This window comes from Podarcis filfolensis (genome assembly GCF_964270895.1).
Source record: "Podarcis filfolensis genome assembly, chromosome: 6".
Lineage (NCBI taxonomy): Eukaryota > Metazoa > Chordata > Lepidosauria > Squamata > Lacertidae > Podarcis > Podarcis filfolensis.
Window position 1 is genome coordinate 27,311,756 of NC_139609.1, and position 19,499 is coordinate 27,331,254.

Consider the following 19,499-nt stretch of genomic DNA (forward strand, 5'->3'; position numbering starts at 1 on the left):
TGAATGGACTAAGAAAGTGGACTTCGAATATCCAAAGAGGTCCTCAGCTGAGCACCAACAGACTCCATGATGGAGCAAGGGCAGCTCTGAACGGAATCCCTCTCAAGGTTCCATTTTGAGAAATCCCTAATTTAGGCTATGGAAGTTGGACAGAACAGGGTAGTGTCCCTTAAAGCTTTTGTCCTGATTGGCTCAGAAATCATTCTCCATAATTAATCTGTACTTGATAACAAGAGCCCAACACATGCAAAAGAAGCAAACTCCAATCTTCTCACATGGTCTGAAGGCCACATGAGATTGCCACTTTCCTGAAGCTAAGCACTTAGATTGGTTAACTGCCCAGAAACCACACTTGTGACACCTTGGACTCCCTGGCAGAAGAAAAGAGGGATATAAATGCAAAGGGATGGAATCTGTATTTTAAATAAAAGAATAAAGCAGGTAAAAAGAAGAAGCCAGCAGGTGTTCAGTTATCCAACAGCAGCTATGATGTAGCATCAGTAAGTCAATGCTTACAACATTGGTTCAATAAGTTTATTCTCTTTTCTGACATCTCCATAGAAAATTATGGAAGGCCTCTTAGCTATCAGCCACACGCTCCTGGGCCCTTAGGAAGCTAGCCTTCTTTTGGGCCACACGATCTTTCTTCTGGGCAAGGGACAACTTGGGACGGTTCCACCTGCAAATAAGAGATTGGGTTAGTGTTGCTGATGGGTCAAGCATAAGGCATGAGCCTTATGAACAATCTTTTTTTTTTTTAAAGGAAAAACTTGACATCAACCTACTATTTCAAAGTGCCACTCTACAGGCTACCATTGATTTTGTTTACCTTTTTAATCCATCACTGTGCCACTCAGGGCTATCTTATTTACCATGTAACATAGGTATTGAGAGGCAGTGACATTCTTCCCAGGAATGTCAGATCATTCTAAACATGCCTGTATGTTATAACTCCAACAGCAAGTATATGACATCAACACAGTCCATCTTCAGAAGCCAGGATTATTATAACTCGGCATCATATGCTTACAGCAGAGGACCTACCATGTCACTGTCTCCCCCTCCCCCAATTTCTGGGGTTATCAGTTCTGCAGTGGCTTAATTTTCCAACTATATTTAAGTCTACCTGATGTGAGTCTTAACATGGAAGGGAAGGGGAAAGTTTTCTTATGCGGCTGCATAAAATAATTCAAATCACTTAACTGTAGCCAAGGATATAGTGCAGAGATGGGGAGCCCTTGTTTGCTGTGCTGAGAACCAAAGATCACCTAACTGGGACTTTTGAAATTTAGCCAAATATTGCATGTGGCCCCTAAAGCCACAGGTTGTTCACATGTATGATTGCCCCCTTCAAGACCCTCAGGGAAAGATGGCCCCATTCCATCACTTAAGTGTTCACTGCTAGATTTGCTAATTTATACCAAATACAGACTGGCAGGTCTACGAGGAATACATCCAAGCTCTGTGAGATTTAAACTCACCACTAACTAAACTAGGTAGGCAAATGAACATGGCTGGGACCCGTGAATGCTTTACAAGTGCCTGTGGGAGACTCCTAGAAGAATAGGATACGAGGAGATTTAAAAGTTAAGATCCCAGAGCAAAAGGTGTTCTATTAAACTTGAAAACTAAGCAACCACTATCCTATGAGACAATAACTTTCAACATAGAATGGAAAACTCTGTTTGTCATACCAAAGAACACTAATAACCAATGCAGCCAAAACACCTCTTGCCTATGAAGCAGGCCAGAACGATCATAGGAACTAAGTGGAACTGCTGCTTTTCTCCTGCAACCGAATTAAGAGCAGCCCATGAAATACATGTTAAGTGATAACGAACTGAATTGTTATCAGTTTTGTTCTACAGCTGCTCATATTCAAACTGCCAGTACTGCCATTTGTAAGATCCATTTTTTGTTTTGATCTACATTAAGCAGAGATCTTAAGGCCCATAAGCAGCACCCAGCTTGCAAAGGCAGAACTTGCTGCAAGGATCAAGCTCATGAAGGAGGCTGCAACACAGGAGGAGATTTAGCAGCTTGGATGCAACCCTCAAGCCTAAAACGATCTAGCCCAAGCTGTTAAAACACACAGGGCTTTAACACTAAGCTTCCCAATAATCCAAAATGTTTCTGAAAATGCAGATTCCTGCCACAAAACTAAGAAATCTTCCCATCCTAGGATTCGCCAATTTTCAGTGTTAATGCATTTCAAAAAGTTTCAGTGGCACAGCACTTTCAGTAACAAACATTTCTTTATGGCATATCATCTTGCAGGAGGAGAACATGACCATCTCACCTCTTCTTTTTGACTTCTCTCTTGGGTTTCTTTTCGTGGACTGGATTTTCACGTATTCCAGCGTGGGCTTTTTTATACAGTTCTTCCATCTGAAATAAGGATTTTAGAAATCAGTTTTACATTGTGTACATGTTGACCAAAATTTACTTGGCACTCCCGCCCCCGTACTCTAATGCATTATAGGAAGTAATGTTTTAAAACTATCATAAAATGTCGTCCTAACTACATACCCCAGAACTATTCTAGATAAGGACACAGAATGAATGCACAAATCAATATGGAGTTCATGTATATGACCTTTCTTTCAAGGTTTAAGTACGTATAAAAGAGACCCACAATTAGAGGAACTTGGGGCAAATTCACATTTGGGGAAGTGGGAGGCGGGGAACACCTGTGTATGAACATCCATCATATGCACAGCACTGGTTACTTTTTACAATTTTCAGTACTCAAGCAGGCTGCGACTATTGATTGCTGACCATTGAGTACCAACATCCCTCACAAGAAGCAGTCAGCCACTTTGCCACTTGAATGTTTTGATTCCTTCACAGAAGCAAAAGTAGCTTAGTCGGGCTCTAACTTCACACACACAAACAGAGATCTATGCGGTTCAGAGGTTTTCAGCCTCCTCCAAATCAACTGAGGGAGTGGGGATGAACACCTCCAACTAGGAAGCTTGCATCTTACTTTCAACAATAAATTATAATTTTGCAAATGTGTGAACATCTGTTCTTCTAACTAACCACTCTGAAGCAGCCAACCTAACAGTTTCTTGGTTACCAGCCCATGAACTCGGGCAAGCAAAATTTCCACAGGGGCTCTGGAGTTCCCAAGTACACCAAATGGCTTAATACTACAAATGCATTTCCTCTGAAGGGCAAATTATGCTAAAAATTTATCACAAACCAAAGTACTCCTGCTCTGAAGTAACCTTGCATATCAGCAATTTTATCTGTGGATTACAACAAGAGTGCTGGTGCTTGATGAGTGGCAACCAGCAAGGCTGGATTTAAGACTCATTTCCTCATATCCAATTAGCAGTGCAAGAAAGAAGGAATTCATGCACCTGACTGTTCACATCCAACTGAATTCCCAGCGCTTTCTGCCCCCTGCTTCCTAATCCAAGGCTACTACTATCAAGATGCTCGCTCATCAAACAGGAACTCCAACGGTCTGAGCAAGCTTTGAGCCTCTTAAACAGCAGAAAGGAAGACAATTTAGGAGTTAACCAGGGAATTTACAAGCAGTCAGGAAACTGGACACGTATTTGTGGTGGATTTACAAATGGAATGATAGGTCATTATTTAATAAGATGTTTTCAGGGATGTGCAAAGCTCATAACACAGAGATACCAGGCCTGAGATCTGAAAGATCCCAGATACTTGCTAGCATTTTCCCATAAAAGTGTCCGTTGCCAGCAATATCAGTTCGACAAAAGACACACTCTTAGTACTTGCTTTTTCAGTCACTGTGAACAGCAAGCATCTTACCATATCAGGCGTCACGTTGTTCTTTATATACTGGGAGAACTGTTTCTTGTAAGCATCTTCGTCTTCCTCCATCAAGTAACGCATGTAATCGGCAACATTCTGGCCCATGATGTGCTTGCGGTGGACCTCTGCATTGAATTCTTTGCTCTCCGAGTCATAACCAGGGAAACGTTTGGTACTGTCAGACATGAATTGAGGAACCCTCGTTAACATTTGGGAGAAAGCATTTCTTAAGCAAAAATCAGTCAAGACCAGCCAGAAATTTTAGCCGCCATCAGTCCCGTCTTGAAACACTGAGCTCTCTCATACACATGCCAAGGACCAACTACAACATGTTCAAGTCAGTGGGACATCATCACATAGCAGCCAGATTGAAGACAAGAAGAAAAAAAGGTGAATTATTAAGGAGCGCTGTAATAAAGGGGTTTTTTGGTGGGGCAGCAGAAACGACAATCTGTTTTACTCTTCTGGGTATTGCTTGTACAATCTACTGCTTCTGTCGAAGTGATGAATGGTGGTAATTATCGTATGAGCCAGATCTCTGAGCGTCTGGTATGTGGAAGACTGTTGTAGAGAGGAGGCGGCAAGTGAAGTCCGCAATGGGAATATCATACCCAGGGCCAAGTGACAAGATGCAGCAAGTAGCATTAAGCACCACCAATGGTGAAAGTTAAATACACCGAATTTAAATTTCAAAACAAAGACATCTCCATTTCTAGAGGAAGTGTCTGAACTATCAGTCCAGGGAGGAGGGGGGGAGTTACCTGTGTGGAATGGAAAGACCACCATCCACAGCTCCTTTCAGAGCACCGAAAACTTTGTTCCCAGTGGTAGTGCGAGCAAGGCCTGCATCCAAATAGCACGTAAAGGCACCAGGTTGCCCATCCACGCTTTCTACATTATACTCATCACCCGTCACTTCAACTTGACCTTCGTAGATCTTATCAAGGCCAAATTTGTTCAGAAGCTGCAACAAACAAGGCAGAGGGGTCTAAGTTCTTCTTCATATATCTACTGCACTGGAGACCAAAACAGGCTTTTGGCGAAACATTCCACATATCATGAGACAGAAAAACAGGCAGTATGCAACCCACTCCAAGGGCCAGTTGTGACCAGAATGGTAAGCTATTAATTTTCAAGAAATTAACTCATGCACCAACAATCTTTTAGGAGTCAATTGTGCGCACAAGTGATTCTACAGAAGCAACTTTTTGAGACTACAGTCAGCAAAACATTTTCCAGCCCATTTTCAGCATGGGATTTGCCATTTGGATAACACCCTAATATGAGAATTCTAAGTTACTAAATGTAAGTTGAGCTTGCCATACCTCGACCACATACAATGCAAGGAAGTCTTTAAAGCCATGGCTGAAAGGTGGGAGAACATAAGAGCTACAGAGGAAGGGAAATAGAACCTTGCAGTAAAGAAATTGCACTGATATAAGAATTCTGCGAAAGTAACTTTACTTTCATCAAGTACTAAGGAATAACTGGTGGCCGATATGCTGAAATGACAGAAGCACAGACATACACACCCAAACCCAACGTTCTGCCATCTTCTCTAACCCAGTATTTATTTCTTGCCCAGTTCATTTTACAAGGTGCCGTCTTAATACATACAAAATCCCAGGTTTGTACTCGAGGACTAAAACAGAAACAGACTGGGTAAGTGGTGATATGCATATCCCACCTCCTACAGACATACACTTTAAGCCAGTGCTATAAAACCCTAAATTTCCATTATTTGTAAATTGTGTGTCTTAATTTGTGTCAATTAAGCTGGTGTAGATGTTATTCTGATTTTTCAGAATAGATACATACCCTGCGGGCCAGCAGCAAGCCTGTGCAATAGGCAGCAGCGTAGTTGGTCAAGCCTACTTTCACTCCGTACTTTGGCAGCTCGTGAGCGTATGCGGCACAGACAATCATGTCGCCTTCAATTCTGGCATATGCGATCTGACAATAAAAGCAAGGTTAGTGGGCGACCTCCAATCAAACAGCTGCAATATTAATTCACTACAGTCTTCCCTCTGTTTGGGAGGAGTGCCATCAAAGCCAGCAGTCCTGTAGTGCCAACCTTCCCCCATGTTCTCCCCCCCAAACCAGAGTGTACCCATAACGTCTGTAAACACTGTATATCTACCTAAGAAACATGAGTGAGTTTCATGAGTAAAGCACCTATCACCGACAGCTAGATCTTTGTCGTAGTAATAAAACCTTATAAAAGACACTGACCAAATCATTCTCTCCCTTCATCACCTGCTCAGTTCCCACCTTGCCCCCTACCATTGATATATTGATCCTGCTCCTTCTTTCTCATGCCCTCAGAGGGACATGTTGAGACTCTCTTGACTGTGAAGTACTGGTACTTTAAGCCATAGACAAAGGGAGAATACACATACACAGTAGCTATAATAGTCCTGCATTTTAGTTATCCAACTACAAAGAATGGTGGCAGCAGCAATAAGGGCAGTTAGGCAAGTAATGCTATAAGACCAGGACAGTTTGCCACTCAGCTTCTCATCCAGGACAGCTGGTTCCTCAGGACTGTATGGCACATGCTTAACCTTTTCCAGGTTTTCCGAAGCATTCCAATATGAAAATATAACAGGGGAAAGACTGCCAGTGATGATACACATATTCAGTCCTTTTTTTCAGTTTTTGCACCCCAAATTACAAAGACATTTGAACACTGTTATCAAAAAGTAAGGGATGTGTAGACTAAAGAAACCTGTTTCATTCATAACTTTGGAAATCAATAGTACTTCTGAAGATTTGCTTAGCACATGGCAATTTCCATGTAAAAGGGTCTACAACAGCAAGCCATCAAATGCAACTTTGCCAAGTAGAATAGAAGCAGTGCCATCCTACCCTACCCCACTCATCATTCCCCCTCTACCTCTTTCCCCCTTTTCTTCCTAATGTAACTAATGTCTCAACAAATGAAAGTGATCTGTAGAAAATGTAACCTGAAAAAGAGACACTGCACAGACTTTTGTAAACCAAGAAATCTTTAATATATATTTTTTTAATGCAACTTTGCCAATGATATTGAAGTGAGGTTTTTTTTTTTAAGCTGTTCAGCAGTCCAGTCTTCCAGATTCAGGTAAATTAAGCATAAAATCTCTCTCTCTCTCTCTCTCACACACACACACACAAAGAAAGATCTACAGCTTTGAAAACCACTGACATACACTTATCCAAGATCAGAAGTTACACTCAAAATGGAATTCTGACAATTTCTGTGTCAGTCCTTACCAAATTCAGAAATGCAACACATGCACTGTAAGTTTAAAACTGATTTTACACTAGTTTAAGTTATGGCTTCCTCAAAAGAACCATGGAAATTCTAGTTTGGGAAAGGCACTGAGAGTTATACCAGTGATTACTAGCCCTTTTGCAAAACTACAATTCTCAGTGCTCACTTGTTGGTAGCCAAGCCAGTTAAATAGCTAAGAAATGCCTAAGCAATTTGTTCCCTGCTTCTTTTCAACATGATTCTCATAAGCATTAAGGGTCAGGGGAAGATTTTTAGAAGAACTAATAGAACAGTTAAAAGAAAATGCCACACGAAGATTTGTGAAAGAATAATTTCACCTTCACTCTCAGCATCTTCTACAGGCTGGTAGCTCTTTTGTTCCTAATGAAAGCATGCTGAACATTTTCAGATGCAACATGTATCTTTGCACAGAGAAGCACATCAGAAATTAAGTAGCAGAAAGCAGAGCCTGGAGTCAACTGAACCTGCTTTGTTCAATAACCTCCTTTGAGAAACAGCCAAAAAGGAAATGTGGATCTGCAGTAATATATATACCTGGCAAAGAATTCCAGGGGATGAAAAAATGTTTTGAGATGGTAACATAAAGGGCCTATTTTGCTTATTTTAAAGATTTCTTCCTAGAAAAAACATTCAAGACACCTCCTCAAATTTATCCATTACCAAGTCTTGCTTTCCTACAAAAGGAAGTACTGTCACAGGATATGGCCTATTCTAGAGTTTAGAATAGTTTCTGCCCAAGAACTACCTTAGAAAAAATACTAAGTTCTTCTCTTCCTTTATAAAGGCTTATGTACATGTTACATAGGCATTTCTATGAAGGAAATTTGTGAAGTGCAAAGCAGTACAACCAAGGACAGAAAGGAGAGCTTACCTGGCAAATGATATCTCTGTTGGTGACACGTACAATCATCCTATATTTAGGGGTGTTGTACTTGTTTTTATCTTGAATCACCAAACGTTTACGAGCATAGTAATCAGTCTTTCCCTCTGAAACAGAAAGGTGAGATTGGAATGTATTTAGAAACTGCAGGTTCAAGGCCACATCCATCTAATTTATTGAAAGCTTGCCAAGAAATAAAACATACCTCTCCTTCTTCGGAATTTGACTTGATACCTCTTGAAGTAGGCCTTATTCTTGACAACTTTCACGAACCCCTTGAATAAATGTGACACAGAAACATTAATGTCAAAAACGTTTGCGTAACAATCTTGCAAGTGAAGATAGCAGGAACTTAAGTCAACAAGGAGAAAAATGGAAATGTGTTTGAAAAGTGCACACACAGCCTAAAAAACACATATTATAAACTTAAGACTTCTTTATGGCTGTGATTCAGAGGAAAGCAAAGTCTTCAAACTTGCTCAGTAGCAAAGTGCTTAGCACCCATTAATGACACCTTCATCTTCAATTATAAAACGTTTACTGTTTTAATATAACATGCCATTTAAAGTTTCAAAGCTTTCCAGAATCCAGTAACTACAATTGGACTACATAAAGCATTTATGGCAATGATGGGGAAAATATAGTAAATACTACGTTTGAAAGTAGCAAGGTGTTTGGATGGCAATGTAGAAATCAAGTCTTCCCAAAACTGAAGGATTTATGCTGACCATCCACTAGAGGGGAGAAGACGTTAATAAAACTATCCCACCAACGCCTTGCCTTACTTCAAAAAGTCATCACACCTTGGCATCATTACATTTTCCTATAGGCAACAACGAGACAGGCCCACAGGCCCTTCCCACAAGCCCAGGATTGGTATGGCAGCTAAAGCTCTAGAACCTGCCTTTCGTCAAGTTACACACATGCCGGCAAATCCAGCTTTGCCAGTGACACGTATTTGACAAAGTCGGGATGGAACTGATGTACTGTAGATGTTTACACGCGTTAAGACATGTGGCTCTTCCGAGACAGTCTTTAAACGGGACCAAAGGGGGCATCGCCTGACCTCCCCGGACACAACACAGCGCAAAGCTTCCAGAAACGAGGGACGCTGCTTTACGCGAGACCTGCGATTAGAGACTCTCCCCTCCAATTCCCCGCAACGCCTTTCGACGGCGTGGGTCTTGATCCGCAAGTTATCCATCACGCTTCCTCCCCACCCCCGCTTCCCGATCGCGCAGCTATCGTGAAGGCAGGCCCGGAGCCATGTGTGCACGCCTTGGGTGGGGGGGGTGCATTCAGACACGCAAGGCCCGAACCCATCGCTACTGCTGCGCTCAAGGGCCGGAAGATTTTGGGAGGCAGGAGGAGAAAATGCAACCAAGTCGGAGAGCGGGGGAAAGAGGCGCTGTGCGGGCGGGACCGAAGAAGGGGAGTGCAAACGGAAACAAAACGGGGGAACCCGAGGCGGGGGGGACCCAAAGAAACCGACCCGGGGAGGCGTGTTTGGGGGGAGCACCAGCCGCGGCCCTTCTACTGCCAGCGTCTTAAAGGCGGCTGGTTGCAGCCATTAGGCCACGCTGGAACTCGCTTCCGCAGCTGGGCCTGCCAGCTGCGCAATCCGAATCCATCCGGCCGGCAGCGGGCGAGGAAGCGGGCAGCCGGGGTTCGAGAAAGCGGAGCCGACTCTCCCCTTCCCATCCTGGCCCATTTGGTGCCGGTACTGACCATGGTTCTCGGTTCTGTCCGCTTTCGCTTAGGCCGGGGGCCGCGCAGCGAAACGTCCGCAAGCCGTAGCGCTGGGGGAAAAGGCCGAGCTCAGCGCGCAGGCGTTACACGTCACTTGGCCGACAAGGCAGAGAGAGGTTCCCCTATCCGCCTGCAAAGGGAGGGAGCGCTGCCCCCTGGAGGCTTGGAGGGGAAGTGCCCTCATCCTCCCCCCCCCCCTCGCCCGCCGCTCGCTCTCGTGTCCTTCTTCCTGCGCCGCCAGCGATGACGCCAATCCATGTCGTCGGAGCTCATGGTGTCCTCCGCCGCTCTGAGTGTGACGGCAACGCGCTCAGCAGAAAGCCGGCGGGTGCGCCACCTAGTGGCGCCTCGGTGCTAAGCGGCTTTTGCTCATAGATTTCAACGCGGATTCTTCATACCAAGGACTGGGATCATGTGGTCCTCCAGACGCTGCTGGATTCCCTTCAGCCCCAGCAGGCCTAGCCACTCAGGGGTGGCTAACCACTCAGGGGTGGTTGGGAGTTGTAGTTCAGAAGCATTCAGAGACCTGTAGGGCCGGCAGCTGTATGCAATTTGCATTTTTTAAAAATTTGGCATTTGAGAACCACATCGTCTCTCATTAATGCTCACTCCCCCTGTGGGAGCATTGCTGAGAGTGGGAATTATATTCAGGAGAATGTGTTTGTAAAGTTCAGCCCATTTCACAGAGAGGATGATTGGTTGGCCTTTAGGGACCTTCCTCCAAACGACCATAATGAAAGAACTGCCCCCTTTTTAATGGGGTCCCTTGATCAATACTGGGAATATGTGTCCCATTGTGCTGCTGGAATAAGCAGAGAATAACTTCCAGCAGCAAGAATGTGTCCTACTCTTTTGCTGCAGAAAATGTCTAAAAGGACTTTCTTTAAAAGGGAGGAAATATACACCAGTATCTTACTCTTCAATTAAAGGAAGCCATATGTGGTTATCCCATTTTATAGTCAAACAACCCTGTGAGGTTGGTTGAGGTAGTTTTTTTACCCAAGAAAGGCTGCTTCCTCTCAATGAGTTTATGACTGAGGATGAATGGATCTTCTCCGGCCAAGGCCAATACTGCACTATTCCATAACAGAACCACTCTCAGTTGTTTCCCCGCCTGTCAAATGTTAGTTTGTATGCTTTTAGAGACAGTGATCTGTTGAGGGAGGAGGATTTTTAAAAAAATCTTTTTTCAATTATGTTGGTAATAAAGTAAATATACAACACACAAAAATATACTACAGTATAAAATAAATATACAATATACAAACAATATGAAATAGTACAAAAACATAAATCGAATCCTGTGGTCTCCTGATGAACTTTTAAAAGTATGTTTTATACATTTGATTCATTTGTCATTTTCACTGGAATTATGAAGCCTGAGCCCATAATTTCAGAAAGTTCACTGCTGGTGTAGTGCTGCTTAATCCAGTTTGAGCTGGGCAGGATTCCTATGCTCAGCACCAATCCAACTCACTAGTAAATTTCAAGCAACGTGAAATGAGGAAACAGCTAGAGTCTCTCCCCTACAGACAATAGTAATTGTGACGTGCCCATGAATCACAATGTCCCTCACAATAGTACAATACATCCACCATTCATAACACTGCAAGTTTAATACTACAACCAGCTGTGAAGCTATTTCAGTGCTGTACATCCACCAGACATGATACTCTGCCCATGCCCCATTCAGGATGTTGAATCTATACTGTAGTTTGTCACACTGCCACATCCATGTTACACCTATAAGCTGAATAAGGTAAAGGTAAAGGACTCCTGGATGGTTAAGTCCAGTCAAAGGCAACTATAGAGTGCGGCACGCATCTCACTTTTCAGACCAAGGGACCCAGCGTTTGTCCACAGACAGCTTTCCGGGTCATGTGGCCATCATGACTAAACCACTTCTGGTGCAACGGGACACCGTGACGGAAGCCAGAGCGCACAGAAACGTTTACCTTTCTGCCACAGTGGTAACCAATTTATCTACTCACACTCGAACTGCTAGGTTGGCAGAAGCTGGGACAGAGCAACAGGAGCTCACCCCATCGCGCAGATTCAAACCACTGACTTTCCAATCGGCAAGATGAAAAGGAAATAGCTTCCCTGCTTAGTGTAGTCCTTTGTTGTTTAGAAATACTTCAGGAGTTGGCACGTATATGTCAACCTCCTGCCCAAGCAGGTATCCCGTTCAAAAGTTCAAGTCAAAACTTATAAGCGTGTTCAGTAGAAAGATAGCAATTTTGCAAAGGAAAGATGCAAGGCTACAGGGTGCCACAAAAGGAATCTCTAAGTACTGTATTCCTCCTCTCATCTCTCTCCTTTGCAGAACGTTCCACCACACAAACTGTTACATGGACTATTATTAAGATGGTCTGAGCAGAAAGACCGAGACCACAGCAGAGTCCCAATTATTCTGCGGAGAAACTTGTCACATAAACATTCTACATGTAAGCCTACCAGCCAGAAAGAGGTTTCTACAGATCCTGTTTGACCTTCCTGTAAACCCACTTTATAAAAGGGCAAGCAAAAATGATCAGGCAGCTGGAGCAAAGCCTCTGTGAGGAAAAGTTACTACGTTTTGGGCTTCTTCCTTTTTGTTGTTGTTGTTCAGAAAAACAGGGAGACATAATAGAGGTGTACAAGATAACCGTATATATGGAGTGGAGAAAGCAGATAAGGGAGAAAACCCCTCTCAGAATGCTAAACCCCAGGGACCCTTAAGTGAAGCTGAATGTTCTACTTCTTTATACAGCACATAGAATTTGCTCCCACAAAAGGCAGTAATGGCCACCAACATGGACAGTTTTGAAAGAGGACAGGACAGATCCAACTATCAATGGCTACAAGAGCCTAGGAGACTCACCGCTCTGGTATTGCCTACTATAATAGTTTAAAACAGTGCTGTTTTGCTCTCCTGTGCAAGCAAAGCAAGGGAGGTTATCACATAACAATGGTATTACGTTGATCACCTCAAGGGAGATGAAGTTGTAAATCATTATCACAGGAAAAATGTAATACAATCAAGACAACATTCCAGTAGGAATGTCCTCTGGAGATAGGCCCATTCAATCAAGAGTCTAAAGACTGTACCATGGCTCTCCATAAAAGAAATGGTTGGGGGCAGGCAGAGGGCTGCCTTTTCCTGCTGAGTAAGTGCCATGGCTATGTTAGTCTTTAGGAAAAACATGGCTGTATAGAGAAGGAGGCTTCTTCCGTAGTAATCTAGGAAGCGGCCTTTTACAGAGTCAGACCATTGGTCCATCGAATCTAGTCTTGTCTACACTGAGTGGCAGTTCTCCTGGGTTCCAGGTGGATTCAATTTAGCACCTCCAGCATGCAGGCAAATGCTCTACCAATGAACATCTACCTATTCAGTGCCAAAATATAGTTTGAAGCTTTCAGGTAGAAAGCCACATAAACACAGGGCTTCAGGGACCTTGGTTCTGCCGCTCCAATTCTATGCTGATTACAGTTCTGTCATACGATGCTGAAGTCGTCCTTTGGCCAAAAAATCACTTTGCTACCTGAACATCTGAACTCTCAACGCAGAACCCAGAGCCTGACTCTGTTTCCCCTCCTGCTTTTCTTTCACTGCCTCTGCCTTCCTGCCTCTCTGGACCCCCACTTGCTGAAGCAGTGGTCCTTACTCCAGATGCTCAAAAGTGTTTCTCGGCGCTCCCTCTTGACAGCTTTCTCTCACTGTTCCCTCCTCACCCAGGAATTTCAAGACTTTGATCCTAAACCTCCAACGCTTTGCGGGATATCTTCGGGAGAAGAAAAGGCTAAGAGGTATACTCTATGTGTGTCTAAAGGTAAAGGTAAAGGGACCCCTGACCATTAGGTTCAGTCATGACCGACTCTGGGGTTGCGGCGCTCATCTCGCTTTATTGGCCGAGGGAGCCGGCGTACAGCTTCCAGGTCATGTGGCCAGCATGACTAAGCGGCTTCTGGCGAACCAGAGCAGTGCACGGAAACGCCGTTTACCTTCCCGCTGGAGCAGTACCTATTTATCTACTTGCACTCTGAGGCGCTTTCAAACTGCTAGGTTGGCAGGAGCAGGGACTGAGCAACGGGAGCTCACCCTGTCGCAGGGATTTGAACCGCCGACCAGCAAGTCCTAGGCTCTGTGGTTTAACCCACAGTGCCACCCGCGTCCTTATGTGTGTCTACTCATAAGTAAATTTCACTGAACTCCCACTCTCAAGTAAATATCAATCCTATTATCTTTAAACACCTATTATCCTGTAATCTGTTAGACCTCTCCAACCAATGCTATGCTGAACAGAACAGGAGGCAGGATTATTCCATATAGGAGGAATCCAGCCAAGTCACTAGCTCCGCCTCTTCTGAGGGGTGGGGTGAGTTATCTATATAAGTCCTAAAGCCCCTTTTCCGGGGTGTGTCATTTAGCATTGAGAAATGCTTGTTTCTTCTACTGTGGATACTATCTCCAGGCGCAGGGGTTTCAAGGCGGTAGTAAGCACAAAAGTATTTTTTTATAAGCTTTATGCATTAAAGTCCTTAAAATGAAGCGGGGGGGGGGGGGGTTGTGCCCTAATGTGATAGTTGGTTGTAGTCAACCAAGTTCTACTCAAAGCCAATGAACTTAAATTAATTACGTTTGCTAATTTCAATGGTTTTAGTATGAGTAATGTTGGATACAACCCAGTTAGCTAGTAGTAGTTGTACTCACATTTTTAAAAAAAAATTGTATTCAAGTCCAGTATTAAAGGTTAAATAACCTCCTTAAAGTGATTTCGTCCCTCCTCCTTAACTTTCAGAATCACTTCCTAGTGAAAGTTTAGAACCAAACTGCTTTGAGGGTTTGTTTGTTTGTTTACAATCAAACAGTATATAAATTTTATGAAATAAGTAATTACACACTTACATGGTTGGGTTTTATTCACTTTCGTAAATATGGTTCTGTAGAATATAGTTTTATTGGTTATCAAAAAGTTTAAGGTCTGTTCTGATACTGTTATTGCTAGGAGCGATGCTTTGTCTAGTAGTATAAATGACATATTCAAATAAGTTGTACTCAGCGTAGGCTCACTGAAATCAATGAACATGGCTAAGTTAGGTCCATTAATTTCAGTAGGTCTATGTTGGGTAAAACTTAGTTGAATACCACTTATTGTTTCGTTTTGTTTCATTTCGCTACTGGGACTGAAGCTAGGTCAACTAATTTATATAGCCCAATTTCTTTGATGAATTGAGCATCACTGTCCTTCTTAAATAAAAAGGCTGACTTGGGCATGGAGTTATCTGACCCCTGAACAGTCTGAAGGCAATCCTGTATAGGGAAGTCTTTTTAATGTTTAATATTTTATTATGGGGGCGGTATACAAATTTGAAGAAGAGGAAGAAGAAACAAAGGAAGACAGAGGAGGAAGGAAGGAAGGAGTGGAGGAAGAAGAAGTATGGTTAGGAAGAACTCATGTGTTATGACAACACAGTTCCCACCATAGATCTTGTTTTCTCCTAAGGAGACAGTGCCCTTCCCCCCGCTGGGAGAAAGCAGAGAAGCAAGTTAGCATTCAAGGCAGCCAAACCACGCGCGAGAAAAGCTGCCCGGCTGCTGGATGCCGCGCAGCCCGCATTATTTCCTCGGTAGGGAAGGCAGCCCCGCCGAGAGGCCGGCCTTCCTCCCAAGCCAACCCGCGGGGCGTTGCAGCCTGGCTACCCGGCTGCGTCCCTTTCCCCGCCGTTCGCCCTCTCGTCCAGCCTCGAGTCGCCTGCCCCGACGGCGGAGGGGGGCGCGTGCGCCTGCGCGCGGGTCTCTCCCAGGGACGTGGCCCGCTTTCTCGAGGCTGGAGCTGCAGGAGAAAGGGTGGAGAGAGAAGGAGGGAGGGAAGGAAGGAAGGAAGGGGGAAAGAGAGGACGAAGAAAGGCGGGACGCCGTCCGGGCGGGGAGCTCCGAGCCAGCAGCAGCAAGCAAGCAGCGGCGGCGGCGGCTCCGGGCCGGGCTGGCTGCCCAGGAAACTGATGTTCTCGCCTCCTCTCCCCGGCAAAGGCTTCCAAGGTGAGCGAGCGGCGCCCCTTTGCACCCCGGGAAGAAGGAGGAGACCCCATGGGATGATCCCACCCACCCACCACCCCGGGGGAAAGGGTGCCGGGGTTGTTGAGCCCGGTGGCCTTGGAGAGGGCCAGGGCGCACGGAGCCCCCTCGCCGCGCTGCGCCCTGGAGACGCGAATGACAGGAAGGTGTAGACGTCTCTCTCTGTCTCTCTCTCTCTCTCTCTCTCTCTCTCTCATTCTTTCTCTGTCTCCTCGGGCCTGTTGTGGCCTTGCAAAAAGGGCTGCTCTGCATGCTCTCCCCCGCGTCTTGCAGGCGTCTTGCAAAAGGAATCGCAACAGATCAACATCGGAGAGCGCGCTGCTTGCGCTGGTGCGGGATTTCGTCGGGGTTTCCTCCTCCTCCTCCTCCTCCTTTCCACCCACCGGATTTCCTCTCTGCGGCGGGGGAACGACCCCTGTGTTGTGTGTGTCTGTGGTTAGTCTTTGTGGCAACGTCCCTTCTTGGCTCTCCCAGGCTGAGCACCAACTCCAAGTGATCCGGCTTTATCAGACAGGGCACAATCCGTCAGAGATGCGACCGGGTTTTCCTTACAGATGCTCAGCCATCAGCAAGAGTGCCCCTGAGTAAGGGCAGAGCGCTTTCTGCTTCACCACAGAAAGGTCGCACTTGCAGATGGTGTGACACAAAACGTCAGCCTTCTAGCTCACTTGTTGAGGATTGATTTCAACCCATAGGATGCATGTACGGGAAGGGGGATATATAGTGGATTAAACTCCCCCCCCACACACACATAAGAACTGAGTGGCTGCCGTCAATCCACACTAGGTCCACGAGGGGCCTCCACAATCCCATCCCAACCACATATGGCAAAGAATATTTTTTCTTATCCTGCGTGTAATTCTCGGTCAGAGGTGGAGGTGTCTAAAATCAGATGTGCCCCTTTTGGAGATCCTTTTATGGCAACGGCAAGCTACATACATGCACACAGGATGGCATGCATTTTAAGATCTCTGCATTCTCTCCTGCAAAACAGTTGGTTGAGATGGGGAGGAGGGAAGATCCCCAAAGGAGCTCAGGCGTGGAGTTAGTTCCTTAGAGAAGCTTAAGTATGTCTGAGACACTGTTTTGGAAAAATAAGCTCTAGGCCTCTGGTCCTTTTGACTTGGCTTGGTTGCACCACCCATTACGGAGACTGGTATGTTTTCCCTGTTTAAGGCTTGAAACCATTTTTCCTGAGCTGCTTTTTCCCTTCCCTTCGCCCAGCTATGGTATCCCATAAGACGCTCTGGGATAGCATCAATGTTTTATTACCGATACTGCTCATTCTCATAAGAAGATTCCATTACCCTTGCAGTGGAAGAAGAGAGATTCTGTTGATATGTGTGGATCTTGCCTGGGGGAGTGAATTACCCAAGACATCTAGTTTGAGCCCAGTGGCCTTTACGAGGGGTAACATGTTGATTTCAGCTGGCTTGCAAGCACCTAACAGAATCAAACTGAAATACAAGTTTCTACATGAACCATGTTGACTGATGCCTATCTCTTGCTTAAATGACAGTAGAATGAATTGAGGTGGTCCTTAAGAAGATGCTAGATATTTATTTAAAAGTGACTGATCCTCTTGCATCCCCAAGGCATTGGAAATATTGATCCGTCTGTTTAAACTTTCATGAGTCTATGCTTGCTAGTTCAAAACAAGATTTTGTCCATTATACTCATGTACTCATGTACCAAACATTCTTCTGCCGAGTTGCAATTTGGACAGACATTCACTTCAGATTGACTAATTCTAAACCAGAAGGCTTGCATAAGAGTGATGAGCTTGCATAAGGATATTGTCATTTTTCCACATAATCATAACCCACTTCCTGTAAAAAAAAGTGTTTTTAAAAAATCCCTGTTAAGTCAGCTATTTGTATACTCTGCATACTGAGGTTCAGTCCAGGATAGCTTTCCGGGAAGTTCAGTTTGCTTGTGGAAAGAGTTTATGTTTCCTCGAAAATTCACCCCAGAAGATACTGTGATGAAACTTTTGAGAGAATAAATGACGTTTAAAACAGAGGTGCGTGCTCAGATCGGTGAGGGTTGCTCAGACCTCCAATGATGGAGGCTTGGGTGAAAATTCAGCGTAGCCGAAAACTATGCACTTCTGAATCTAGGGATAGCGTGTATTCCCCTCCCTATTCCCACTCTTGATTTGCCTGTGGGGCTTAGCCGATCAGCAAAGATGTGGGAAAAGCTGCAGACAATGGGTGTTTGGAATTCCCCCATGGAGTAGCGAGTCGAGTGGGGGGAGGCCGAAATCTTATTTTGTGCAGGCGTCTTTGTAGGGAGGAGAAAGCTGACCTTGAGGGAAAAACAAAAGCTTGCTACAGTTGGAACAACGATGTTTGTTTCCTGAGTTAAAAAGAGAGAGAGAGAGGGCTATCCCCTTAGGATATCCAACTTAAAAACTCTGGGAGATAGGCTGAAGGCCAAGCCACACATTACAGTTGGTTTATTATATCACTGGTCTCATTTTGTCTGTACTAAATATAGTTGGATTGGGCAAAGGGGTGGGGGTGGGGGGCGGCACTGATTTGATTCCGCAAGTGGTGCCAGGGTGGAAATGTTTAACACTTTCGCTTGCACTATTTCCCCATTCTAAATTGCTTCTCTCACGCTGCTATTTGCTCCACAGGGAAGTATATAAGTGCCTGTATCATGGCTGCATTCCCTCCCTCTCCCTCTCTTCCTCCCTCCCCTTGCAAATCAGCAGACAGTATTTTTGGGGAAGGGTTATTTAAATTGAGGGAGGTAACCTTCCCCCTCCCGCTGCATTTTTTCAATGCTGCTTTACTGATCAAATCAGCACCTTCTTTCTCTGCATGCAGATGTACTTAGTTAAAAACAAACAAACTCAAAACACCAGGAGATGAAGCAAAGATTTCCCAGCATAGCATGCAATTTGTCCCTAAGGCAGCTCAGCACTTGTTACCTTCCTGAGGTGGGCTACTATAGCCTAGTTTGAGATTAAGATTTACTTACATTTTGACACTATTTTTTCGTTTTTCTGATGGTTGCTGGGATTTTGAGCAAGGCCAGAGAAGCTCACATCAATATTTGGGGGAGTGGCTGTCAGGTGCATATTGAAAAGTCATGGGGTATTGTGCGTTTTCCCCTTGACCCCATTTCCTCACCTTCTCCACATTGTTTGATGCTGAGGCCTGGTGTTTTGTGGTTAGAGGGAAATTACATGGTTTTTCCAGCAGATGGCTGATAAGTGTGTAGAAAGGCCGGGCTTGTATTCAGGAGGTGATGAAGCTAGAGGAAGACTAACTAAGAATAGGCAATTGGTACATGGTTTCCTAGGATTTTGTGTTTTTTATGTGGACAGTTGACTTTACCCCAACATAATTCCCTTTTCTTTATTTTACAAATAGGTGACACGCTTAAGATTCTCGTTTGCTCTTCAGTTTTTCAAGCTCCTGCATACTGCTAACTGCATTTAAACAAAATCTCTTCAGGAAATAAAATCTGTAAGGCCTGTAAGGACCAGGTGCTAGGGCTAGGGTTAAGCTGACACTAGTGGGTTGTGGGAAGAAATAACAGGAGTAGAATCTCACTCTTTTAACAACTGCATTTTCCCCTCTGAAAGGAAGGGAGGGAGACCTGCCACTATCAGTAAGGTATCGAGATAGCTTGAAAGTAAATGCAATTAAACCCAGTTGGACCTCTTTCCAAATAAATGTGGTGAGGGCTGTGTGTATCTCTTAGGTCTGTCTCCTAAGGCTGCTTTCCAC

The 19,499-nt window shown here is 44.6% G+C and overlaps 2 protein-coding genes across 4 annotated transcripts in view; one reads left to right on the forward strand and one right to left on the reverse strand.

Moving 5' to 3' along the window:
• Nucleotides 1-520: 520 nt before the first annotated feature.
• RPL5 (ribosomal protein L5) lies at nt 521-9,849 on the reverse strand. Its single transcript, XM_083620738.1, has 8 exons — nt 9,678-9,849; nt 8,155-8,224; nt 7,941-8,056; nt 5,611-5,745; nt 4,554-4,756; nt 3,790-3,967; nt 2,300-2,388; nt 521-679 (listed from the first exon to the last, which is right to left on the reverse strand). The coding sequence occupies exons 1-8, from the start codon at nt 9,678-9,680 to the stop codon at nt 580-582; spliced, it is 894 nt and encodes a 297-aa protein (XP_083476864.1). The 5' UTR covers nt 9,681-9,849; the 3' UTR covers nt 521-579.
• A 5,308-nt stretch (nt 9,850-15,157) lies between these two features.
• Nucleotides 15,158-19,499, forward strand: part of EVI5 (ecotropic viral integration site 5) — a 67,565-nt gene continuing 63,223 nt past the window's right edge. For all 3 annotated transcript variants that reach the window (XM_083620626.1, XM_083620628.1, XM_083620629.1), the window contains exon 1: nt 15,158-15,720. The gene's annotated coding sequence lies outside the window, so the exon portion shown is untranslated. The remainder of the gene's footprint in view (nt 15,721-19,499) is intronic.

Bases quoted from the DNA above. Each gene is read 5' to 3' on its own strand.
- RPL5 (XM_083620738.1), bottom strand. The intron at 2,389-3,789 runs GTAAGATGCTTG...TCCTTATTTCAG, and splicing joins ACAACGTGACGCCTGATATG to ATGGAAGAACTGTATAAAAA. The intron at 680-2,299 runs GTGAGATGGTCA...TCTTATTTGCAG, and splicing joins AGAGAAGTCAAAAAGAAGAG to GTGGAACCGTCCCAAGTTGT.